Genomic DNA, 21440 nt, shown 5'->3' with positions numbered 1-21440 from the left:
CCACGTTAAAAACAGTGTGGTACAAAAGGCGGACATAATGCTAAATAGCATTTTCTCCCAGTCAACCTTAGGGATGTTTTGAAGGTGGTAGAACCTTTTGTGGTTCGACTCCGGCGGCACCACCGCCACACCTATTTCTGCCTTATAACAGCAGTGTTAGGCGCTGCTGTGTTCCGGTTTGAAGGGTGTGGTAAGGGAGACAGACTTTTCCGAGGCGTTCCAGCTTAGTCCTCAGGGGTAGTGGCGCATCTGTGGCCGACCTCAGGTAGGAATATCTAATCCTATCTAGGGTTGATTACAGATGTCAATGGGCGGCAGTAGCCACTTACCATCAGGTGGACTGCATGCTCGTCTGCTACTCCTATATTATAAAAAGAAAAAAAAATGTGTAGAAAAATTGAAGGCGGTACAACTATACTATTAGCAGGACGAAGACAGTGGGACCCCTTTCGGAACCCGTCCGCTGCCCACGGGTACATAGCTGCGTTATTATCCCCGTTGCTACGGCATATATGCTTGTAGTTGTGTGAAAAAAATTCAGAGCGGACTAGCAGGCGCCGACTGTACGAGGGTAATTTATTTTATTTAATCTATAATTCTTAGGGCTAATACTTACCATATAAAGCGTGTACCACATTTTAACAACTTTGACGTATTGCACCTGTTTTGAAAATACCAATTAACACACACAGTTAGTTAAAATAATTGAATATTCTAATTGGTTGTTAGATTTCACTTTATATTCGTTTATTTTTTAGGTATTAATTGGTGCGTTTTAATTGGTACCAGGGCCGGATTTGGTATGGAGCCCCTAGGGCAACGGATTGGTGGCCTCTTATTATATTCGAATTAAAAATAATATTTTTCCGTAAAATCTTTTATAACTCTACTGCCAACGAATTATTTACAAAAAATGTAGTAATCTAGGGCCCTGGGACAGAAGACTGGAGGTTTATTTTCCTAATTAAAAGGACAATATTTTTCCGTCGTCTTTTAGAAATTTATTGTCAATAAATTGGAGGCAGAAATATTCAATTAGCCCTGTTTTTTTCTCTAATTTTAGTTGACGTATAATTTTGTAAATGACTTTGAGAGGAAATGACAATGTTAAAAAGTTGTTAAAGGAGGGTAAAGTTCTCTAAAAACATCCCCAAGGATTTAATCTAAAAACAAGAATCTAAAAACTCATCATCATCAACCCATTACTGTCACACTGCTGGGCACGGGTCTCCTCTCATAATGAGAAGGATTAGATAGTTCACCGCGCTGGCCATGTGCGTATTGGTAGAGGTCACACACCTTTGAAATTATTTTTTTAAGATTTCTCAGATATGCAGGCTTCACCGTTTAAACAAGTGATATATATTTTTAATACGATTTGAACCTCGGGACCCTCGATCAAGAGACTGAGTTTCTTAACCACTAGGCTATCAGTGCTTTTCGCAATCTAAAAAGCAAAGACTAAAAACTACCGTAATAATTTTTTCCCGTAAATTTCGGGAGAATCCTCCAGAGTTGTCAACATTGTCATGTAGGAAACTTGGGAAAGGGAATAAAAGAAACGAAATTACTGCTGATAACATTTTATTATCAAACTTTAGAAATGTACAAAATTGTGAGAATGTCATTGAGTATTCATTTATTTTTAATCTGTGTACCATAAATGCATAAACAATAATAATAAACTGTCAAATTATTATGAAGTAAATACTTAGATTTCAGAATCATAATAATTACAAGAGTCGATGTAAAAATTAAGCAATATTTGTTCGAAATAAAGTTCTTATTCGTAATGTCATGGTAGTGATATATATTTTTTTATAAATTTAATGACATTACTAAAATGGCGGTGTTCCACTTAACAGAAGAATCGTACACATCGAAATCCATTTTTATTGATATTGCAATAATGTTCCATTTAATAACGAGAATGTACACATGTAAATGGATTCTGCTTATTAATTTTTGTAGAATTATTTTTGCTTTTGAAATCGGTAACTTTGCTTTTTGACATAGATTTAAGAACGAATAGAGTCGGGTATAATACTAACTTGAAAGCAATGTTTGAAAAAAAAACTTATTTTCGCAGTCTAAAAATGAGTTTACTTAGAAACAAAGACGTTCAAATATAAAACAATAGACCAGACATGAAAAAGCGTCATTAACTTATTACCAATTGTAATAAGTTCTGAAATATATGTCAAAGTTTTTGTATGAAAATCTTGATGTCCGTTCTACAGTCCTATATTTAATCTTTGTACAAATGATAATTGTAGTACTTTTTACCACGCTTTTATTAGCTTGACCTGTATGTATGTATTGAATCTTCGAACTTGATTCTAACCGACGTTGAACAGTCATTTTAATTTTTAATTCAAAATTCTGAACAATGATGACCATACTAATAACTTAATAATTGATCCATTGTTCTTATCAGGATCGACAGACTTAACGATTTTCGAGGCGGTGTTCGAGCGCCTTAAGGAAAGTTTATGGCAAAGTTACTGCACGACAGATTGCAACTACAATTTATTTTGATTACCTATAAAAGCGTGGTATTTAGTTTTTTATGTAGTAATTTCTATTGTACTTTTTATTTGTGACCCGACATCAGTGAATATTTAAGCAGTATATACTCTAGGGTCTAGGCCCTCACCGATGACCTTATCATCGATCCAGTTCCGAAGATTGGAGACGTCTACGTACACTCCAGGGGTCCCATCCTCCCCACAGCCGATACCCCAAGCGACGATACCGCTTTGCATATACCTGTCTTTCTCCCCCTGGAACAGAGAACAAAAAATTCGTTTATTATATACATAAGCTCCTTTTTTCATATACTATATTAAAACTATACTATTTCCATTTCTTTATTTTCTCGATGACAGTTCTATGTAGTGTTGTGACCAAACGTTTATGGTTATAGCTCATATAGTAATCATTATGTATCATATGACAATAACTTTAACCACATGAACCTATCCATCTCCCAAGCCTCCAAACAAATTTTCAATCAAATATATTCAGTACTTTAGGCACAGGATTCTTTTTTCATTTTTTAAATTTTCTACACGCTTTGTCTAATATTAGTCCATCGCAGAAAATTTATAAATCGAGACGTAATAAAACTACAATGTTGCAAATTCGTCAAATTAAGTAAATGATATACATTTACTTAATGATATACCTTATTCCTACGACATAAAGATCACATTTCACGTCACATCACTGCGCTTTTGCCGCTCTTATTAAAGGTGAATGAAATGATGTTTATAAATGGCGATCTACTTTTGAAAAATTGTTTTTTTGAAATTTAATGTTACTTAAGTGTTATTTAATTAATGTAACATGTTCAAAGGAAGGAGTAGGACTTGTATTTTCATTTATTGTCGTATGAAGGTATCCACCCTGTATGACAAACGCGGATTTGGCTTTGATGGTCCACTTCTCTTACCTCAATAGGACAGACGAGTGGTGAGCCACCGTCTCCCTTGCAGGTGTCCTGGTTACCACCGCCAGCGCACATGAACGAGGTGTGCAACTCGAAGAAATGTCCCAGGCGGGTCTTGCGAAGATCAGCTTGGCACTTACGACGTTCCACTACTGGGAGGCTCACCTGGAAACAGTGAATTCATTGATCTTACTATATCCTTATGTCAAAACAAATATACTGTAGACGTACAAGTTACAAATGCATATAGTATATGCATAGCGTAACGTGGACTGACCATTACCGCCTGTAATAACATTAGTGCCGTCCAAGTTGATAACAGTGCCGTCCAAGGTGATAATAGTGCCGTGTAAACCGACAACGACACAAATATCGCCTGTGCTAACATTAGTGCTATCCAAGTTGATAACAGTGCCGTCCAAGGTGATAATAGTGCCGTGTAAACCGACAACGACACAAATATCGCCTGTGCTAACATTAGTGCTATCCAAGTTGATAACAGTGCCGTCCAAGTCGACAATAGTGTCGTGTAAACCGACAACGACACAAATATCGCCTGTGCTAACATTAGTGTTGTCCAAGTTGATAACAGTGCCGTCCAAGTTGACAATAGTGCCGTGTAAACCGACAGCGACACCAATACCGCCTGTGCGCTAACATTAGTGTTGTCCAAGTTGATAACAGTGCCGTCCAAGTTGATAATAGTGCCGTGTAAACCGACAACGACACAAATATCGCCTGTGCTAACATTAGTGCTATCCAAGTTGATAACAGTGCCATCCAAGTTGATAATAGTGCCGTGTAAACCGACAGCGACACAAATATCGCCTGTGCTAACATTAGTGTTGTCCAAGTTGATAACAGTGCCGTCCAAGGTGACAATAGTGCCGTGTAAACCGACAACGACACAAATATCGCCTGTGCTAACATTAGTGCCGTCCAAGTTGATAACAGTGCCGTCCAAGTTGACAATAGTGCCGTGTAAACCAATAGCGACACTGTGCATAAAGGCTGAATTTTAGAAGATTGACTTACCCTCTTCAAAATAACTTGGTAACGGCCTTCCTTGCCAAATTTGTCCTTCCCCCAGCCAGAGGCAAAGCAACTGGTGCCACCTGCGACGCGTTCTTTCGGGGGTGGAAGACAAACTACCCCTACGTTAGGGGTGAGATCCATTGGAGTCTGCAGGATGAGGAGAGCGATATCGTAGAACAGATTGCCTGAAAGAAAAACATTTAGTATCACAAACTATTTAAAATTTATAATATAGGAGTAGCAGACGAGCATTTAGTCCACCTGATGGTAAGTGGCTACTGCCGCCCATGGACACCTGTAATCAACACCAGATAGGATTACATATTCCTACTTAAGGTCAGCCACAGATGCGCCGATACCCCTGAGGCCTAAGCTGGAACGCCTCAGAAAAGTACGTCTCCCTTACCACACCCTTCAAATCAGAACACAGCAGCACTTAACACTATTGTTATTAGTTAGAAATAGGTGTGACAGTGGTGCCGCCGGAGTCGAACCACAAAGGGTTCTTCTACCTTGGAAATTAAAACAATGCGTTGCAAAACATTGATAATGATCAAAGTATCTATCCCAATGCTGGGCACGGGTCGCCTCTCAGAATGAGAAGGATTAGGCCATAGTCCACCACGCTGGACAAGTGCGTTTTGGACTTCACATACTTTTAAAAACTTTTTTTTTAATATCTTAGATGTGCAGGTTTCCTCACGATTTCCCTTCCCCATAAGAGCAATGGATTGAGTGATTTTTTTATCGCCTTACCTTTATTAAAGTCCTTATGCACGATAACCTTCGCAACATCGCGGTCCTGGTACGGATAGATCTCCTTCGTGGTTTGCGTGTCCCACTCTCCAGCACGGACCTTCAGTTTCTTGCCGTTCGCGACGTAATGTGCAACAGTCAGGACAGCGTTCGCTTGGATTAGAGATCCGCCACCCACGTACACGTTCAGTTTCTGGCTATCAGGTTGGTTGTCGTTGACTTGCTGCACCCTAGGGTCGATAGAACCGGGCCTTATATTACACTTAGTCAATTCTTGGGTTGATGAAAGAAGCAGTGCGGAGAAGAGAGAGATAAAATAAATGTTTTGTAACCCCGGCTACAGATTCACTTGTGACGGTGGCAGTGGACAAACAGATAAGGTCGTTTGGCTGCTGCACCAAGCCGATACCGAGAGCGAGATTTATTTCGGGTCGATTTTAATATGTCGTGATGGCGATAGTTTGTCCACTGCGACCGATATCGGCGGTTTATTTTGTTCCAGCTGTCACTCGTGTGACGGCAGTGTATGGACAAGTTCCAATGTGTTTTATATTGCCGGCACATCGGCCCGTCAAAATATCGGTGTCAATCTAGCGGTCACGCCGATCTACTCGAAATATCAGCGGCCGGGATGACGGTGCTCGGGTGACGGACGTGCGGTGGACAAGCGGCTATAGTAAATGTATGTACGCTACTTCGGCGTCGTCATTGATTATCGGTATCGGCTCGGCGACGGTGTCGGTGGACAAACAGAGTAAGGGTACTGTAATAGTATTTTGACAATGACATTTCTTTGTTTATATTTTGGACACCTAATTATGAATGACTATAGAACATTAGCTATAAACCATTCTAAAAGACCTCCTTTATGTATGAGACTCGCTGGTTTAGAGAGGTCAATCTGGGAGTTATATTGGAGGCTTATTTCATACGTTTAAAAAAACTTATTTAAATAATTTATAGCCTATGTTACTCCAGGATAAATTACCTAACATATTAAAAAAGACATTCAAATCGAACCAGTAGTCTATTCAATGCAAACAAACAAACAAACAATCAAAGCTTTACTCTTTATAATATATGTATAGAAGAATGGACAATTCAGTTTAATAATAGTGGTGCTACCCGGGATCAAACCCATAACCCTTTGCGTGTCAAACTGCTATGATCACAGACCTGTGAGGTTTCTACCATCTCTTAAAACAATATTATTTTAATCATACATTCAAATTTCGTACCACGGACTCGTTAAAGTAAGATTGTTTTTATAATATTACAATAAGCAGTTTTGTATTATGTTAACTTTTTAAGCAAAATATGACAATTTCAGTTGGTTTTATACAATGGATAAGCGAAAAATGAATAAGGGTTTAAGTTTGTTCAACTGCGTATGACGGAACACAATCAAGACCGTGGTGCGAAAGAGATGACACTAGTTACCATGTCTCGTTTCCTCTTAGATAAGGAATAGACAAGTTACTCATTCTTTTACATCACTCGGCAGGAATAATACAAAACTGTTTCAAGGAGGTCGTGGTACGAAACAAAATAATGTTGATGCAATACTGAAATAAAACTTTCCTGAACTATGATGTTTTTTAACACGCTTTTATTAGCTTCAGACGTATGTATGTTGGTATGTTGGTATGTTAGTATGTAACGGAATCTTTCAACATGATTTTAACCCCCTTCAAAACGTCGGATTAACTCGAAATTTGGCATACTTATTAAGGACCGATGACAATTCAATATTTTAAACATTAATTAATAGTTTTGTACCATTGTCCTTATCAACATCCTCTGGATTAACGATTTTCGAGGCGAGATTTTTCAAACACCTTCAGCAAAGTTCATCGCAACTTTAGATTGCAAATAATTATTGCTATTTAGTTTCAATAGGCGTAACTTTTATATCGTGGTTTTTAGTTTAGAAAATAATAATGTTATTTCCCTATAACTCAAATGTTCTAAAACATATCTATAATGCCCTCTTGTAGAATGATTTTTAGGATTCCGTACTCAAAGGTTAAAACGAAACCCTCTGCGGTCTGTTCGTCTGTCGTTGGGCTTCATCTCTTAAATCGTAATAGATAGACACTTGATTTTTTTACAAACGATGAATAATGGTGGTCGCTATAACGAGAAATACTAAAAATTAATAAATAATTATAGTTCAAAAAACTAAAAAACACGCTTTTATGATAAAATCAACTAAAAAGTAGAAAATAATTTTCAATCTAAGAATCAATTAAGGAACAGTAAATAGTATAATTGTGGAAAAAGTGTGGGGTGCTTTTCGAACCTGATAAATGGAGCACCCCACACTTTTTCCACAATTATACTATTTACTGTTCCTTAATTGATTCTTAGATTGAAAATTATTTTCTACTTTTTAGTTGATTTTATCATAAAAGCGTGTTTTTTAGTTTTTTGAACTATAATTATTAAAAGATGGTGGTAGGCCTCTAGGTCTGTGGCTATGACTCTATTATTAATTTATTGACAGACAGAAAGCATAAAAGCAATGTAAGCCACCATGAAAGAAACATATTTATTAATTATTATTTGCACTTGTAAGATGTATTTGCCGATGTATTTAGATTTAAAACCATGACAATTAACTTTCACATTTTTTTATGATTCGGCATTTAAAAATTCATACCCGAAATTTCATTTTTTATTACCAATCTTATCTTTGAAAGAAATATAATTTATAACAAAAGATGAATACACTCAGGCTGTATCTCACATTTATAGACATTTTTAAGGTTCCGTAGCCAAGAGGTAAAAACGGAACCCTCTTACCAAACTTCCGCTGTCTGTCCGTCTGTCACAGGGCTCTATCTCCTGAACGGTAATAGATAGACATTTGAAATTTTTACAGAGTATGTATAAAACTGGCCGCTTTAGTTGTTATAGCGGCCAGTCTTATACATTCGCGACCTTATACAAATACAAAAAAAATCTTCTATATAAATAGGGGTCGCCATATAAGGGTCGACAGTTTTCGCTTTATCTTTTGAACTATAGTAGGTAGGTTCAAATTTTCTATGCATTTACTTCAATAGTTCCTACAATAACAAATTAATAGAAAAATATATTTTTTTAAATGTGAAACTCTTGTGTGCTAGTTCGACTTGCACTTGGATAATTAATAGGAATACCGAGCGAAGAATTGTCATTCAGGTATAGTTCACGTAAAACAGCTAGTTCGCTTTGAATATAGAAATGAATCGCGTCGCCATAGCAAATGGTATGACTACCTGCTCGCAACAACTTCAACGGACTTGTCGTTTGGCGTACTATACTAAAATTAACATCACCACGCCACTAGGTGACACTACCGTCGCCACAATAGCGACACTAGCGCTACATCTTACAAGTGCAAGCATATTATTTCGTACTCACTCTAATATGGCGCACATCCATGGGAACTCTCCGAATTTGGCCTCCCCGTCCTTGTCGCCAACGGTCTTGAAACCAACACCGTCCTTGTTCCACTGCCCGCACCCTTCACGCTGGTAAAACAAATAAATGTAGCTAAGTAGATATTTAAAAAGGTAAAAAAAATAAATTAAAAAGGTTTTATTATAATATTAACTAGCTGACCCGGCAAACGTCGTTGCCATAGAAATAAAAAATGTTAAGGGTGAACAACCCTTATCACTTAGGCGTATCAAAAATAGATAATAGCCGATTCTCAGACCTACTGAATATGCATATAAAATTTGGTGAAAATCGGTAAAGCCGTTTCGGAGGAGTACGGTAACTAACATTGTGACAGGAGAATTTTATAGTGCGCAGGTATCCTCACGATGTTTTCCTTCTCCGTTTAAGCAAGTGATAATTAATTTCTAATACGCACATAATTTTTACATCAGAGGCGCGTGCCTTAGATTTGAACATCGGACCCTTCGACCGAGAGGCTGAGTTTCTTAACCACTAGGCTATCACTGCTACCTACTAGGCTATCACTCCTAATCTAAATATATATAACTCAAAGGTGACTGACTGACATAGTGATCTATCAACGCACAGCCCAAACCACTGGACGGATCGGGCTGAAATTTGGCATGCAGGTAGATGTTATGACGTAGGCATCCGCTAAGAAAGGATTTTGATCAATTCTCCCCCCAAGGGGATAAAATAGGGGATGAAAATATTACTTCGTAACGCGAGCGAAGCCGCGGGCAAAAGCTCGTTCTATATAAAACACTAACCGTTGGTTGTACTTCAGGGGAAGGTGTGATTGGGTTGTCTGGTTCTCTCTTGTCTGGAACTAGGCAGCACACATCCAGGTAGGAGGGACAGGGACCGTCCTGGACTCTGGAATAAAACAGAAATGAAAATTATGGTGACTATCTTATATTGAGGGTGGTAGAACCCTTTGTGGTTCGACTCCGGACCACCGCCACACTTATTTCTGCCTCATAACAGCAGTGTTAAGCGCTGCTGTGTTCTGATTTGAAGGTTGCGTTAAGGGAGACATACTTTTCCGATGCGTTCCAACTTAATCCTCAGGGGTAGCGGCACATCTGTGGCCGACCTCAGGTCAATGTCTAATCCTATCTGATAACACCAGAAGAGTCGCCAATGCATCGATTTGGATTGGAGTCCTCTACGCAGCGCCGAGGACGGCCACCGGGAGGGTTTTAGTGCGGTAAAAATCCCCCATAACCCTGTGTAGCTCTCACGGCACCGGGTACCTTTTGAAGGTTTCCCCCTCGTTAACAAAAAAAAAGACCACGCACATGGAAGCTCATGTTCTTGCTTCATATTTGTGGCGATGGTGATACTAGCAATTGTCGTTTGCCACTTTAACATAAAAACAAAATCTCACCTGATGTCAATGATGCCCACACCATCAGTAATGACAGAGTTGTTGGTGTTGCAGAGGTAGTAGCGGACGCACTCCCCGATCTGACCGTTCTCAGTCTTACACGACGTGTCGGCGGGTGCTGAAAGGAGATGCTTATTATCAAATAAAATGATAAGGAATGTAAAATAATACTTTATTCGATTATATTCATTATGTTGAAGGTGGTAGAACCCTTTGTGGTTCGACTCCACACCTATTTCTACCTAATAACAGCAGTGTTAGGCGCTGCTGTGTTCCGGTTTGAAGGGTGTGGTAAGGGAGACAGACTTTTCCGAGGCGTTCCAGCTTAGTCCTCAGGGGTAGCGGCGCATCTGTGGCCGACCTCAGGTAGGAATATCTAATCCTATCTGGGGTTGATTACAGATGTCCATGGGCGGCAGTAGCCACTTACCATCAGGTGGACTGCATGCTCGTCTGCTACTCTTATATTATAAAAAAAAAAAAAATATTTTTCTATTGACAATCAACAACTCGGTTGCCTGGAGACTTAATCCAACACTTATAGTTATTATTGGAACGAAGTTCGCTGGGTAAGTGGGCTAGGGGAGCGTCACGAAAAATCCTCACGACACTTTTGCTATTGTGCGTAGCGCTCGGAGAGGGGGCAGGCCGAGTTTTGGGTTCGACTTATTCGTTCTCTCTCTCTCTTGACAGTGATAAGCCACGCGACGCACGCGTCTGCTGTGGATGTGTACTAATCATGTGCCGAGTTGGCCATTTTTGGTATTCGAGTACTTTAGTACTCATATAAAAAAGAATCGAGTCAATACTCGAGTCCAAAGTATTCACAAAGTACTCGAGTACATTTTACGAGTATCGTCAGTATTCGAGTATCACTGGTACTCGAGTATCACTATTGGTACTCGAGTATGCGAGTTTATGTAAGTACTCGAGTACTGACTCGAGTCGACCTGACTCGGCACATCTCTAATGTGTACATTGTAAACCAATTGTTATTAAGATTTAATTTAAAGATTAAATTTATAATTAAGTTGGTATTTACATAATAATTAAATGTAAAACAAAATGATTATATACATAACGTTAAAAAAATATTGATTACAATTTTATTAGCGTTCCTTCACTTATTTCATTTATCATTTAACTCCTAAATATTGTTAATTTATTTAATTATACCTCCTATAATACTTATTTCAACACGAAAGAAACTTCGTTCCAATCGGGTGTCCCACATGTAACACCTCAGACTTTTTTTAGGGTTCCGTACCCAAAGGGTAAAAACGGAACCCAATTACTATACATACTTACTATACTAGACGTTCCAGCTTAGCCCTCAGGGGTAGTGGCGCATCTGTGGCCGACCTCAGGTAGGAATACCTAATTCTATCTGGGATTGATTACAGATGTCCATGGGCGGCAGTAGCCATTTACCATCAGGTGGACTGCATGCTCGTCGGCTACTCCCATATTATAAAAATATGGACTTCTGCGTCTTTCTTCCAGGTCATCTGGTCCGTCAAATTAGGTTCTGACTGTGGTTTAATCCCTTTTTATTCTAAGACAAGACCGTTTTAACCCAAAACAACCAAAAACCAAAAACAAACCAAACCAAACCAACCAAACCACCGCTTGCTTTTTGTTTTAAACGAAAAAAAGCGGTGCAACGCTATCATAGTGATGTAATGGAAAGACCAGTTGCTGATAACCTTTGCTTCGAGATAAGTAATCGACTAATGATAGTCCCGTAATATTTAGAAGACTTTTCTTTTATAATTATAATTAAACAACAGCTTTAGCCTGCGGCTTCGATCGCGTTACGAAGTAATATTTTCATCCCCTATTTTATCCCTTTGGGGGTAGAATTGATCTAAATCCTTTCTTAGCGGATGCCTACGTCATAACATCTACCTGCATGCCAAATTTCAGCCCGATCCGTCCAGTGGTTTGGGCTGTGCGTTGATAGATCACTATGTCAGTCAGTCACCTTTGAGTTATATGTATTTAGATTGGTGTACCCAGGTTCAGCAAGGATTTATAGACCATTTTACATATATACGAAGGTGGTAGAATCCTTTGTGGTCCGACTCCGGCGGCACCACCGTCACATCTATTTGGACCTAATAACAGCAGTGAAGCGCTGCTGTGTTCTGGTTTGAAGGGTGTGGTAAAAGACATACTCGTCCGAGGTGTTCCAGCTTAGTCCTCAGGGGCAGTAGCGCTTTGGCCGATCTCAGGTAGGAATGTAGTCCTATCTAGGGTTGATTATAGATGTCCATGGGCGGTAGTAGCTTACCATAAGATGGACTGCATGCTCGTCTGCTATTCCCATATATATATATATTTTTTTTCAATAGAGTAGTAGACGAGCGTACAGTCCATCTGATAGTATCTGAGCATCTGATGGTAGAAATAGGTGTGGCGGTGGTGCCGCCGGATTCGAACCACAAAGGGCTCTACCACCTTCCATATTACTTATATAAGAAAATGTTAAACCCGCCAAGCCCTTGAGAAACATTACCTTCTGTACTAGAATAAAAACTTACTAGTTCCGGTAGGAGGTACGATGGTGGAAGCTTGGTTCTTATTGGCTGGATCTCCGAATATTTCTTTTAGCACAGAGTCCAGGTCACCAGAATTCTGCTGGGCGATGACCACGCCCAGAAAACAGACGAAAACTATATACTTCATCTGTAAACAGAAAAAAATATATATTGGCATGTATGCAATAGGAATAGTGTTAAGTGTTTTTTAGGGTTCCGTACCCATGTCCCTGTAGTTCCGGGACCAAAATAGGGCTACGGTATCCTCTGCCTGTCGTAAGAGGCGACTAAAAGAGGGCTTCCGGGGTTGCGGGCGGCAAGAGTGGGAGCTTGAACCGCCCGGCCAGCAACCCCGGGATGGACGGCGGTATGTGTGGTCGCATACCGTCGTGCACACCAGACAGTGTGGCGAGCGTCAAGCTCACCTGGGCGGAGCCCGACGGGGCACCGCGCTAAGAGGACTCCGGTTGCGTTCCGTTGGAGATCCCGGAGTCCTCTACGCAGCGCCGAGGACGACCACCGGGGGGGTTTAGTGCGGTAAGAGTCCCACATAACCCTGCGTCGCTCCCACGGCACCGGGTACCTTTTGAAGGTTTCCCCCTCATTGACAAAAAAATGTTTTTTTTTCTTTTTGTCAGAATTTATAACAAGTAGGTAAGTTATATTTTAAAGTAAATATGTGTGCCCAACTCGCACTTGGTCGCTATTATTATAGCGTCTTATTACGTAGCAACACGAAAGGTTGTCTACCAGTTGAACAGGTTCGAGGCCGGGCAATAAAGTTTTTGTAATCACATCTTCTATTTATTTTGTTTGCAATTAGTGAAACTAGTTTTATTAACTAAAATAACTCGTTAAGTGATGGTATGAGATCAGTCTGTGAACTATACCTTAATCTATACTAATATTATAAAGAGGAAATTTTGTTTGTTTGATTGTAATGAATAGGCTCAAATACTACTGGACCGATTATAAAAAATCTTTCACCATTCGAAAGCTACATTATCCACGAGTAACATAGGCTATATTTTATATAAATATATTTGATAAACAGATTCTGAGGCGGTACAAAGTTTGCCGGGTTAGCTAGTAGGATTATAAGTCCAGTGAATTTAGGGTTTACGACCTCAAATTTGACATCCTTTCTACTAGTCTTGTAGAAGATCCCGATATAAGACGACCTGCACCGAGCTGGTTAATGGATGAAACCTTTTTATATCAAACTAGCTGACCCGGCAAACTTTGTACCGCCTCAAAATCTATTTATCAAATATATTTCATATAAAATATAGCCTATGTTACTCGTGGATAATGTAGTTTTCGAATGGTGAAAGAATTTTTAAAATCGGTCCAGTAGTTTTTGAGCCTATTCATTACAACCAAACAAACAAACAAAGTTTTTCTCTTTATATTATTAATAATAATGTAGATTAAATATGTCAAAGAGTATATTGCAAATGGGTTGACTAAAAGATTTCACACGAAGGATTAGGCCATAGTCCACCGCGCTGGACAAGTGCGTATTGGTGGAGTTTACATACCTTTGAAAACGTTTTTTATAACATTTTTCAGGTACGCAGGTTTCCTCACGATTCCTACACCATTTAACCAAGTAATAATTAATTTCTAATTTATATTATTATGTTTTAAAACTACAATAAGCTAATATGGGGACTTTACCGCTGTTGAATAACCACGCCACAAGGTTGCTTACGTCATATCATATTACATTTGCACTTGACCAACGTTTTTTACGTAAGAGTCACGCTTATTAGTATTTGAAGGTTTATTTATAATATCAGAGTAGCAGACGAGCATGCAGTCCACCTGATGGTAAGTTACTACGGTATGGACATCTGTAACAACTCAACAGGCCGTGAAATGCTACCCCTGAGGTCTAAGCTGGAATGCCTCGAAAAGTCTCCCTTACCATACTTCAAACCAGAACACAAAAGCGTTTAATACTGCTGTTATTAACTATAATTTGAACAATACATATGCAAGAATATAAAGTAATGAGAAAACAATAACTCGTTTAAAATTACAAGTTTATTACTTATATGAAAAGGGTAAATTACTTAATAAGGACTTAATGATTTCATACACATACGACCGGGCACAGGTTTCTTATAAGATTTTCTATAAAATAATAGTAGCAGATATGTATACAGTCCACCTGATAGTAAGCTACCGTCGTATGGACATCTGTAATCAACCCCAGATAAGATTAGCGCTACCCGAGGTCGGCCACAGATGCGCCGCTATCCCTGAGAACTAAGCTGGAATGCTACGGAAAAGTATGTCTCCCTCACACTTTAAACCAGAACATAGCAGCGCTACACTGCTGTTATAACAGAAATAGGTGTTGCGGTGGTGCCGCGCTCGAACCACAAAGGGTTCCTTTATATAACACTAGCTGACCCGGCAAACGTTGTGTTGCCATGTAAATAAAAAAATGTTAAGGGTGAACAACCCTTATCACTTAGGGGTATGAGAAATAGATACTAGCCGATTCTCAGATCTACTAAATATGCATATAAAATTTGGTGAAAATCGGCAGTCGTTTCGGAGGAGTACTGTAACTAACATTGTGAAACGAGAATTTTATATATAAGATAATGACAGAAACCGCTGTCAAAGGTACTTGAAATATAATTAATCTTAAACGACATTTAATTTTATTGCAATGATGATTTCCTATTAATTTCCTAATATAACTATTTTATAATAGCAATGAAGTCATGTACACAAACAGGAAAATAGTAATGCTTAATTAATTTTGTTATTTAGTATTCATCATCATATCACACAATATTGTGGCTATCGTGGTTTCAACGTCACATGTTTTTGAATACTATATGTATCTCTATTTATTTGGCACTCGGTTTTAAAAGTACCGTGCGCAGTAAAAACCCTATTACTAAGCCTCCGTTGTCTGTCACAAGTGTTAGCAATATATTCAAATTATTTTATTATAGTATTATTTTAATTAATTATTTTGTGTTATATTCATGATGTGTTATTTTTATTATAATAAGTGCCCATTTATATAGTCTTGGCTGTATGGGTTATACGATTGTGTGCATAAGCATAAAACAAGAAAGTGAACGCGCTTGGCGCGAGACTTGTATTTTACGCGGGAATAATAAAAGTTGTAAATTGGTTCCATAGATTAGTAAAGATTACTCACTCCTAACAAGAAAATTTACCCAGTTTTGAGAATTGAAATAGTTGCGTAAAAAAGTTTTGCCACGTCTCCGTGCTAAAATGTCCCTAAAATATTTGAAATTATTATTATAAATTATTTAATTATCATATAAATAACGCAGTATTACTTATTTATTCGTAAATTTTCTCTAAAAATGTTTTTATTTATCAAGAATTCAAAAAAAGAACTTACTATAATAAGCCATTTGCGGCTTCATTCAATTTCAAGGCGGCGAAGTATCTTTACTAATCTATGCGCGGGAATAATAAAAGTTGTAAATCGGATCAAGAAAATAGTTTGTGTTATTACAAGGCTGTCTTGATCCGTAATAGATAGACACATTTTTGTATAACGGTGGTCGCTATAACGACAAATACTAAATAATTCGCCAAGTACGAGTCGAGCTCGCACATGCAGGCTTCCGTACCACCGAATATTCAATATTTTTTACATATTTTTATTCATTTTATTATTTTCAACAATACTTAGTTATATGACACAACAATAGATGGCGTTGGGCTGATGATTAATGATAGGTAAGCAACGTATAATAAAATTGCAATAACTATATTAAAATATGTTTTATGGTTATTATTTGTATTGTTATACCAGTTATAGTAGTAAATGTATTGTAAAAATTACAACCGTCTTCCTAGTCCGGTTTAACAGTTAGATCGAAAAAGAACCTTATTTTATTTTTAGTATTTGTTGTTATAGCGGCCACCATTATGCATACCCTTTAAATAAATCATGTGTCTATCTATTACGGTTCCGGAGATATAGCCCTGTGACAGACTGACAGACGGACAGACAGCGAAGTCTTAGTAATAGGGTTCTGTTTTTACCCTTTGGGTACGGAACCCTAAAAAGAAACTCAACGACCGTCACACTCCGGGAGTGTCAGGAATGAAAATTGTCAAAATCTAACCTGAATAATGAAATATAATCAATAAAAAATGAAACTGACACCCATTCACATATTTATTCTATTCTAACAACGGATGACATTTTGACTTTTGCAGTTTGCTGCCGTCTTACGAATTTTCGATTAGGCTACGTGTCCTGACGCGAGTTTAACATTTTTTACACATCACAAAAAGTGCACAAGCCGGCAAAGAAATTTCACTTCAAAAAGGTTGAAATAAACGCGGGTCACCATACAAGCAATTGCTATTTTTCTACGTTTTTCCTTTTATTTTTATCACTTCCTTTAATGCTGAAGGAAACCATCGTGAGAAAACCTGCATACCTGAGAGATGTAAATAATCTCAAAGGTATGTCATCATCATCATCAACCCATTACTGTCCCACTGCTGGGCACGGGTCTCCTCTCAGAATGAGAAGGATTAGGCCATAGTCCACCGCGCTGGACAAGTGCGGATTGGTAGGCTTCACATACGAGTACCTTTGAAATCTTTTTATTTTTAATTCTCAGGTATGCAAGTTTCTTCATGATGTTTACCTTCACAGCTTAAGCAAGGTGGTAGAACCCTCTGTGGTTCGACTCCGGCGGCACCACCGCCACACCTATTTCTACCTAATAACAGCAGGGTTAAGCGCTGCTGTGTTCTGGTTTGAAGGGTGTGGTAAGATGGAGACATATTTTTCCGAGGCGTTCCAGCTTAGTCCTCAGGGGTAGCGGCGCATTTGTGGCCGACTTCAGGTAGGAGTTTCTGATCCTATCTGGGGTTGATTACGGATGTCCATGGGCGGCGGTAGTCACTTACCATCAGGTGGACTGCATGCTCGTCTGCTACTCCTATATTATAATGAAAAAACTGTATCTATCTATGTCTCTTTGATACTCAATCCCAAGTGGCTTGATAAATTTTAAGGCTTAATTAGGTACTTCCTTTTCAGTTATATTTTTAAGCAGTCTGTTTTTTATAGTACTTAATTACTAATTTTATGCGACCTTAGTAAACTTTATTTATATAATTACTCGGGGCGAATATAAGTCAAAATTACAATTGAACAGATAAAAAATCAGTGATAGCTAGTAGTTACGAAACTCGGCCTCTCGATCGAGGGGTTCGAGGTTCAAATCCCAGGCACGCGCTGATTTTTCGAAATTATGTCTGTATAAGAAATTAATTATCACTTGCTAAAACGGTGCAGGAAAACATCGTGAGGAAACCTGCATACCTGAGGCATTTATAAAAAAAACGCAAAGGTATGTGAAGTCTACCACTTGTCCAGCGCGGTGGACTATGGCCAATTCCATCTCATTCTGAGAGGAGATCTGTGCCCAGCGGTGGGACGATAATGGATTGATGATGAGATAAAAAAGTCAGCAGTATTAAATTACCATTTTAAAAATATCTGTAAGTAATATCTAATACTGTCCCACTGCTGGGCACTGCTATTAAGTGTGGTCTTAGACCACGCTGGCCAAGTGACTGATAGACAATTGAAAACTTAATTATTAAAGCAAGTATAATATAATTATTTCGTAAACTAAAAATTAATACGATTTTTGTAAAACTTACCCTGTTTTTTACGTATTTAGGTGTAAAATGTTTTCACTATTAAAACACAGTAAAACACACTCACTCAACCGACTCTGCGAGTCGTTTGAGCATTTAAATTATTTTTCCTTGTAGCGAAGGCTATGTGTAATGGCTGCCGGTGTTGACACACTGATTTAAATTTGCACCTATTTTATAATGTATTGGGGATTTTTCGTGGGATTTCTGGTGATAACGTGCTTATAAATAAATATTATTTGTTGTTATTTAGTTTTAGATATTTATAAAGTTGTATAATATATGTTGTATGTGGGTAAAGGTTTCTATTTATCAAAACTATTAAGTATACATTTGTATATAATTTCAATTATTGTAATGTTTTCACTTAATAAATGTATTTTTCAATATCTAAACATGGGGTTGATTACAGATGTTCATCGGCGGCAGTAGCCACAAATCATTAGGTGGACTGAGTTATGGGAGCTGGGCGTCGAGGAAAGAAAAGTCTATTTACGCGAACGTATTAATAATTTTATTTAAAATTTTCTCAAACTTGTAACAAAAAATATATGATAGGTAGAGTCACTTTCCGCGATGGAGGTGAACTGTTCCCATGGCGGATGGCCACCTGCACGTGGGACGCGCCTCGTCAGCGTTGACCGTTCCGCGAAGACACAATGCAGCGTGAGCACCGTGTACGCTGGCGCGATGCAGCCTTAACGTGTAGGGCTGTCCCTTACACGTAACTACTGTATGCTCGTCTGCTAATCGAATATTATAAAAAGAATGCCCGATTGAAATCATTCAAACGACATTATATGGAGTCAATTCCCGAGGTGGTTCAAATTCGTGAAAATTGAAAAAAAAATCGCTAATTGTCCCGGAAAACTTGAACACCTGAGTATTATTGGACGAATTACATTTTTTTTTACAAAAGAATGTATAGTTTATTTCATTAGTCAATTCTAAAAATAACTGTACAATTTAATGACTGAAATATTTTAATGATTCGGGTTTTTTAATTGATTTCTCAATTAGTTTTAAATTAGTCGTGGATACTATTGATGTCTATATATACACGTGGTTGTAATGTGTATCATTATTACAATTATACTAGTTTTGACCCGTTGCTTCGCTCGCTGCAGAGATTTTCATGTATCCCTCGGTGCTCGGAATAAATGAACTTTTCTGAACCCCTGACAATGTATGTATGTATACATTACATAAGGCGAGAAAGTGCAGCAAAGAAACAAACTTACTTACTCACTTATAACATTAGTTAGGAATATCTAGGATCGTACTATAAAATAAATAAAATAATAAAACGCTTTCTATACACACGGCCCATTAAGATTCCCTGTGTCATAGGTGCTAATGACAATTGGACACAGAGACAAATACACAAACACGCAGACACGGATACAGAAATTTAAATTTATCATTTAGATATCTGTCTGGCCGGCGATCGAACCCGGGACCCTCTGCGCGTCAGACCGGTATGGTGAACGCTCATCGCGGTCGTCACTATAATAGAGATACACTTACCTATATGGGTCATTTTAAGCCATGAGGGGTAGCAACCCTGTGGTCGACCTCAGGTAGGCCTCTGAACCTATCTGGGGTTGATTAATGTCTACGGGCGGCAGGTTTTATTATTTTTTTTATTTTTATAATATAGGAGTAGCAGACGAGCATGCAGTCCGCCCATGGACATCTGTAATCAACCCCAGATAGGATTAGATATTCCTACCTGAGGTCGGCCACAGATGCGCCGCTACCCCTGAGGACTAAGCTGGAACGCCTCGGAAACGTCTGTCTTCCTTACCACACCCTTCAAACCGGAACACAGCAGCGCCTAACATTGCTGTTGTTAGGTAGAAATAGGTGTGGCGGTGGTGCCGCCGGAGTCGAACCACAAAGAGTTCTACCACCTTCTTGTTGCCACCTACCACAAACTCTTCTGTTACTTTATCTTCTAAAATAATCAGTTAAATCAGCAAACCGTACTGGGGTTGATTTCCGGCTAATTAAAACTAGATATTAAATAAATATAAATGACTAAAAACAAAATGATCTTAAATTCGAATTTCCTTCTTCCAAACCCGTATGAACATTTTTATAATTTAAATTTGCAACAAAAATCAGTTTAAATTTTCCCCACAAGTTGGCAAAATTTCTACGCTGGCAACATTACATTTTATGATCATCCACAAGAACGTCTCATTCTGGTTTATTTCAACAAATTAATGTTGGAACAACACCGGTTTAACTAGATTTTTATGTTCTTGACATTGCAACATCCTTACTTAATTATTTATTTATTATTAACAGTTTACGAATGTAACACAACTGCGTTTATTTGCCGTATTATTATTGTTAAAATATAGGATGTTAAAATACTTTACAAAATAAAATTCTTATTTTCTTAGCTCAGACACATCTTTATTTCTCAATTATTTGACACGAAGGAAAATCATGAACCCAAACCAACGAGTATAGTAAACCTATGACAATACTTTTTCGATGAACTAAAGATTACTACTATTAATACGCTTTTTTTTTACTTAAATGAAGATTATTATATTTACTTATTTGCAATAATTATTGTTTTTTAATTTTTAATATAGAACGAGCATCCACCTGATGGTAAAGTCCGCACCAAACTGCTAGTCCGCTCTGAAGGTGTTGCGAGCAGGTGTAGTCATACAATTTGCTATGGCGACGCGATTCATTTCTATATTCAGAGCGGACTAACTGTTTCGCGCGGACTATAAGTAGCTGCTGTTCGTGGACATCTGTAATCAACGAAATAAGATTAGAGACATACGTATGTCTTCCCGCAGTCTTTGAAGGTAGAACCCTTTGTGGTTCGACTCCGGCGGCACCACCGCTACACCTATTTCTGCCTCATAACAGCAGTGTTAAGCGCTGCTGTGATCCGGTTTGTAGTGTGTGGTAAGGGAGACATACTTTTCCGAGGCATTCCTGCTTAGTCCTCAGGAGTAGCGGCGCATCTGTAACCTCAGGGAGGAATATCGAATCCTATCTGGGGTCGATTACAGATGTCAATGGGCGGCAATCACTTACCATCAGGTGGACTGTATGCTCGTCTGCTACTCCTATATTATAGCACAGCCAGACC

General features: G+C 38.4%; 1 protein-coding gene across 2 annotated transcripts; it reads right to left on the bottom strand.

The window, feature by feature from the left end:
- Positions 1–1567: 1567 nt before the first annotated feature.
- Positions 1568–18479, bottom strand: LOC140752852 (phenoloxidase-activating factor 2-like). Of its 2 annotated transcripts, none has more exons than XM_073087209.1 (9): positions 18320–18479; positions 12626–12770; positions 10083–10200; positions 9463–9568; positions 8651–8760; positions 5243–5493; positions 4487–4671; positions 3455–3616; positions 1568–2783 (listed from the first exon to the last, which is right to left on the bottom strand). In XM_073087209.1, exons 2-9 carry the CDS (start codon positions 12768–12770, stop codon positions 2622–2624), a joined length of 1239 nt encoding a protein of 412 aa, XP_072943310.1. In that variant the 5' UTR covers positions 18320–18479; the 3' UTR covers positions 1568–2621. The 2 variants fall into 2 exon arrangements, with proteins under 2 accessions (XP_072943310.1, XP_072943311.1); XM_073087210.1 differs by having other exon boundaries at positions 5243–5472.
- Positions 18480–21440: the final 2961 nt, after the last annotated feature.

Source organism: Epargyreus clarus, unplaced genomic scaffold, assembly GCF_041222505.1.
Source record: "Epargyreus clarus isolate Ecla_fem2 unplaced genomic scaffold, WU_Ecla_fem_2.2 ptg000025l, whole genome shotgun sequence".
NCBI classification, from domain to species: Eukaryota; Metazoa; Arthropoda; class Insecta; order Lepidoptera; family Hesperiidae; genus Epargyreus; species Epargyreus clarus.
Note: the sequence above shows the minus strand (reverse complement) of the source record. Positions and strands in the feature narration are given on the sequence as shown.

Bases quoted from the DNA above. Each gene is read 5' to 3' on its own strand.
- LOC140752852 (XM_073087209.1), bottom strand. From the start codon at position 12,770: ATGAAGTATATAGTTTTCGTCTGTTTTCTGGGCGTGGTCATCGCCCAG. The intron at 9,569-10,082 runs GTGAGATTTTGT...GTTTTATTCCAG, and splicing joins GTGGGCATCATTGACATCAG to AGTCCAGGACGGTCCCTGTC. The intron at 4,672-5,242 runs GTAAGGCGATAA...TTTTTCTTTCAG, and splicing joins GCATAAGGACTTTAATAAAG to GCAATCTGTTCTACGATATC.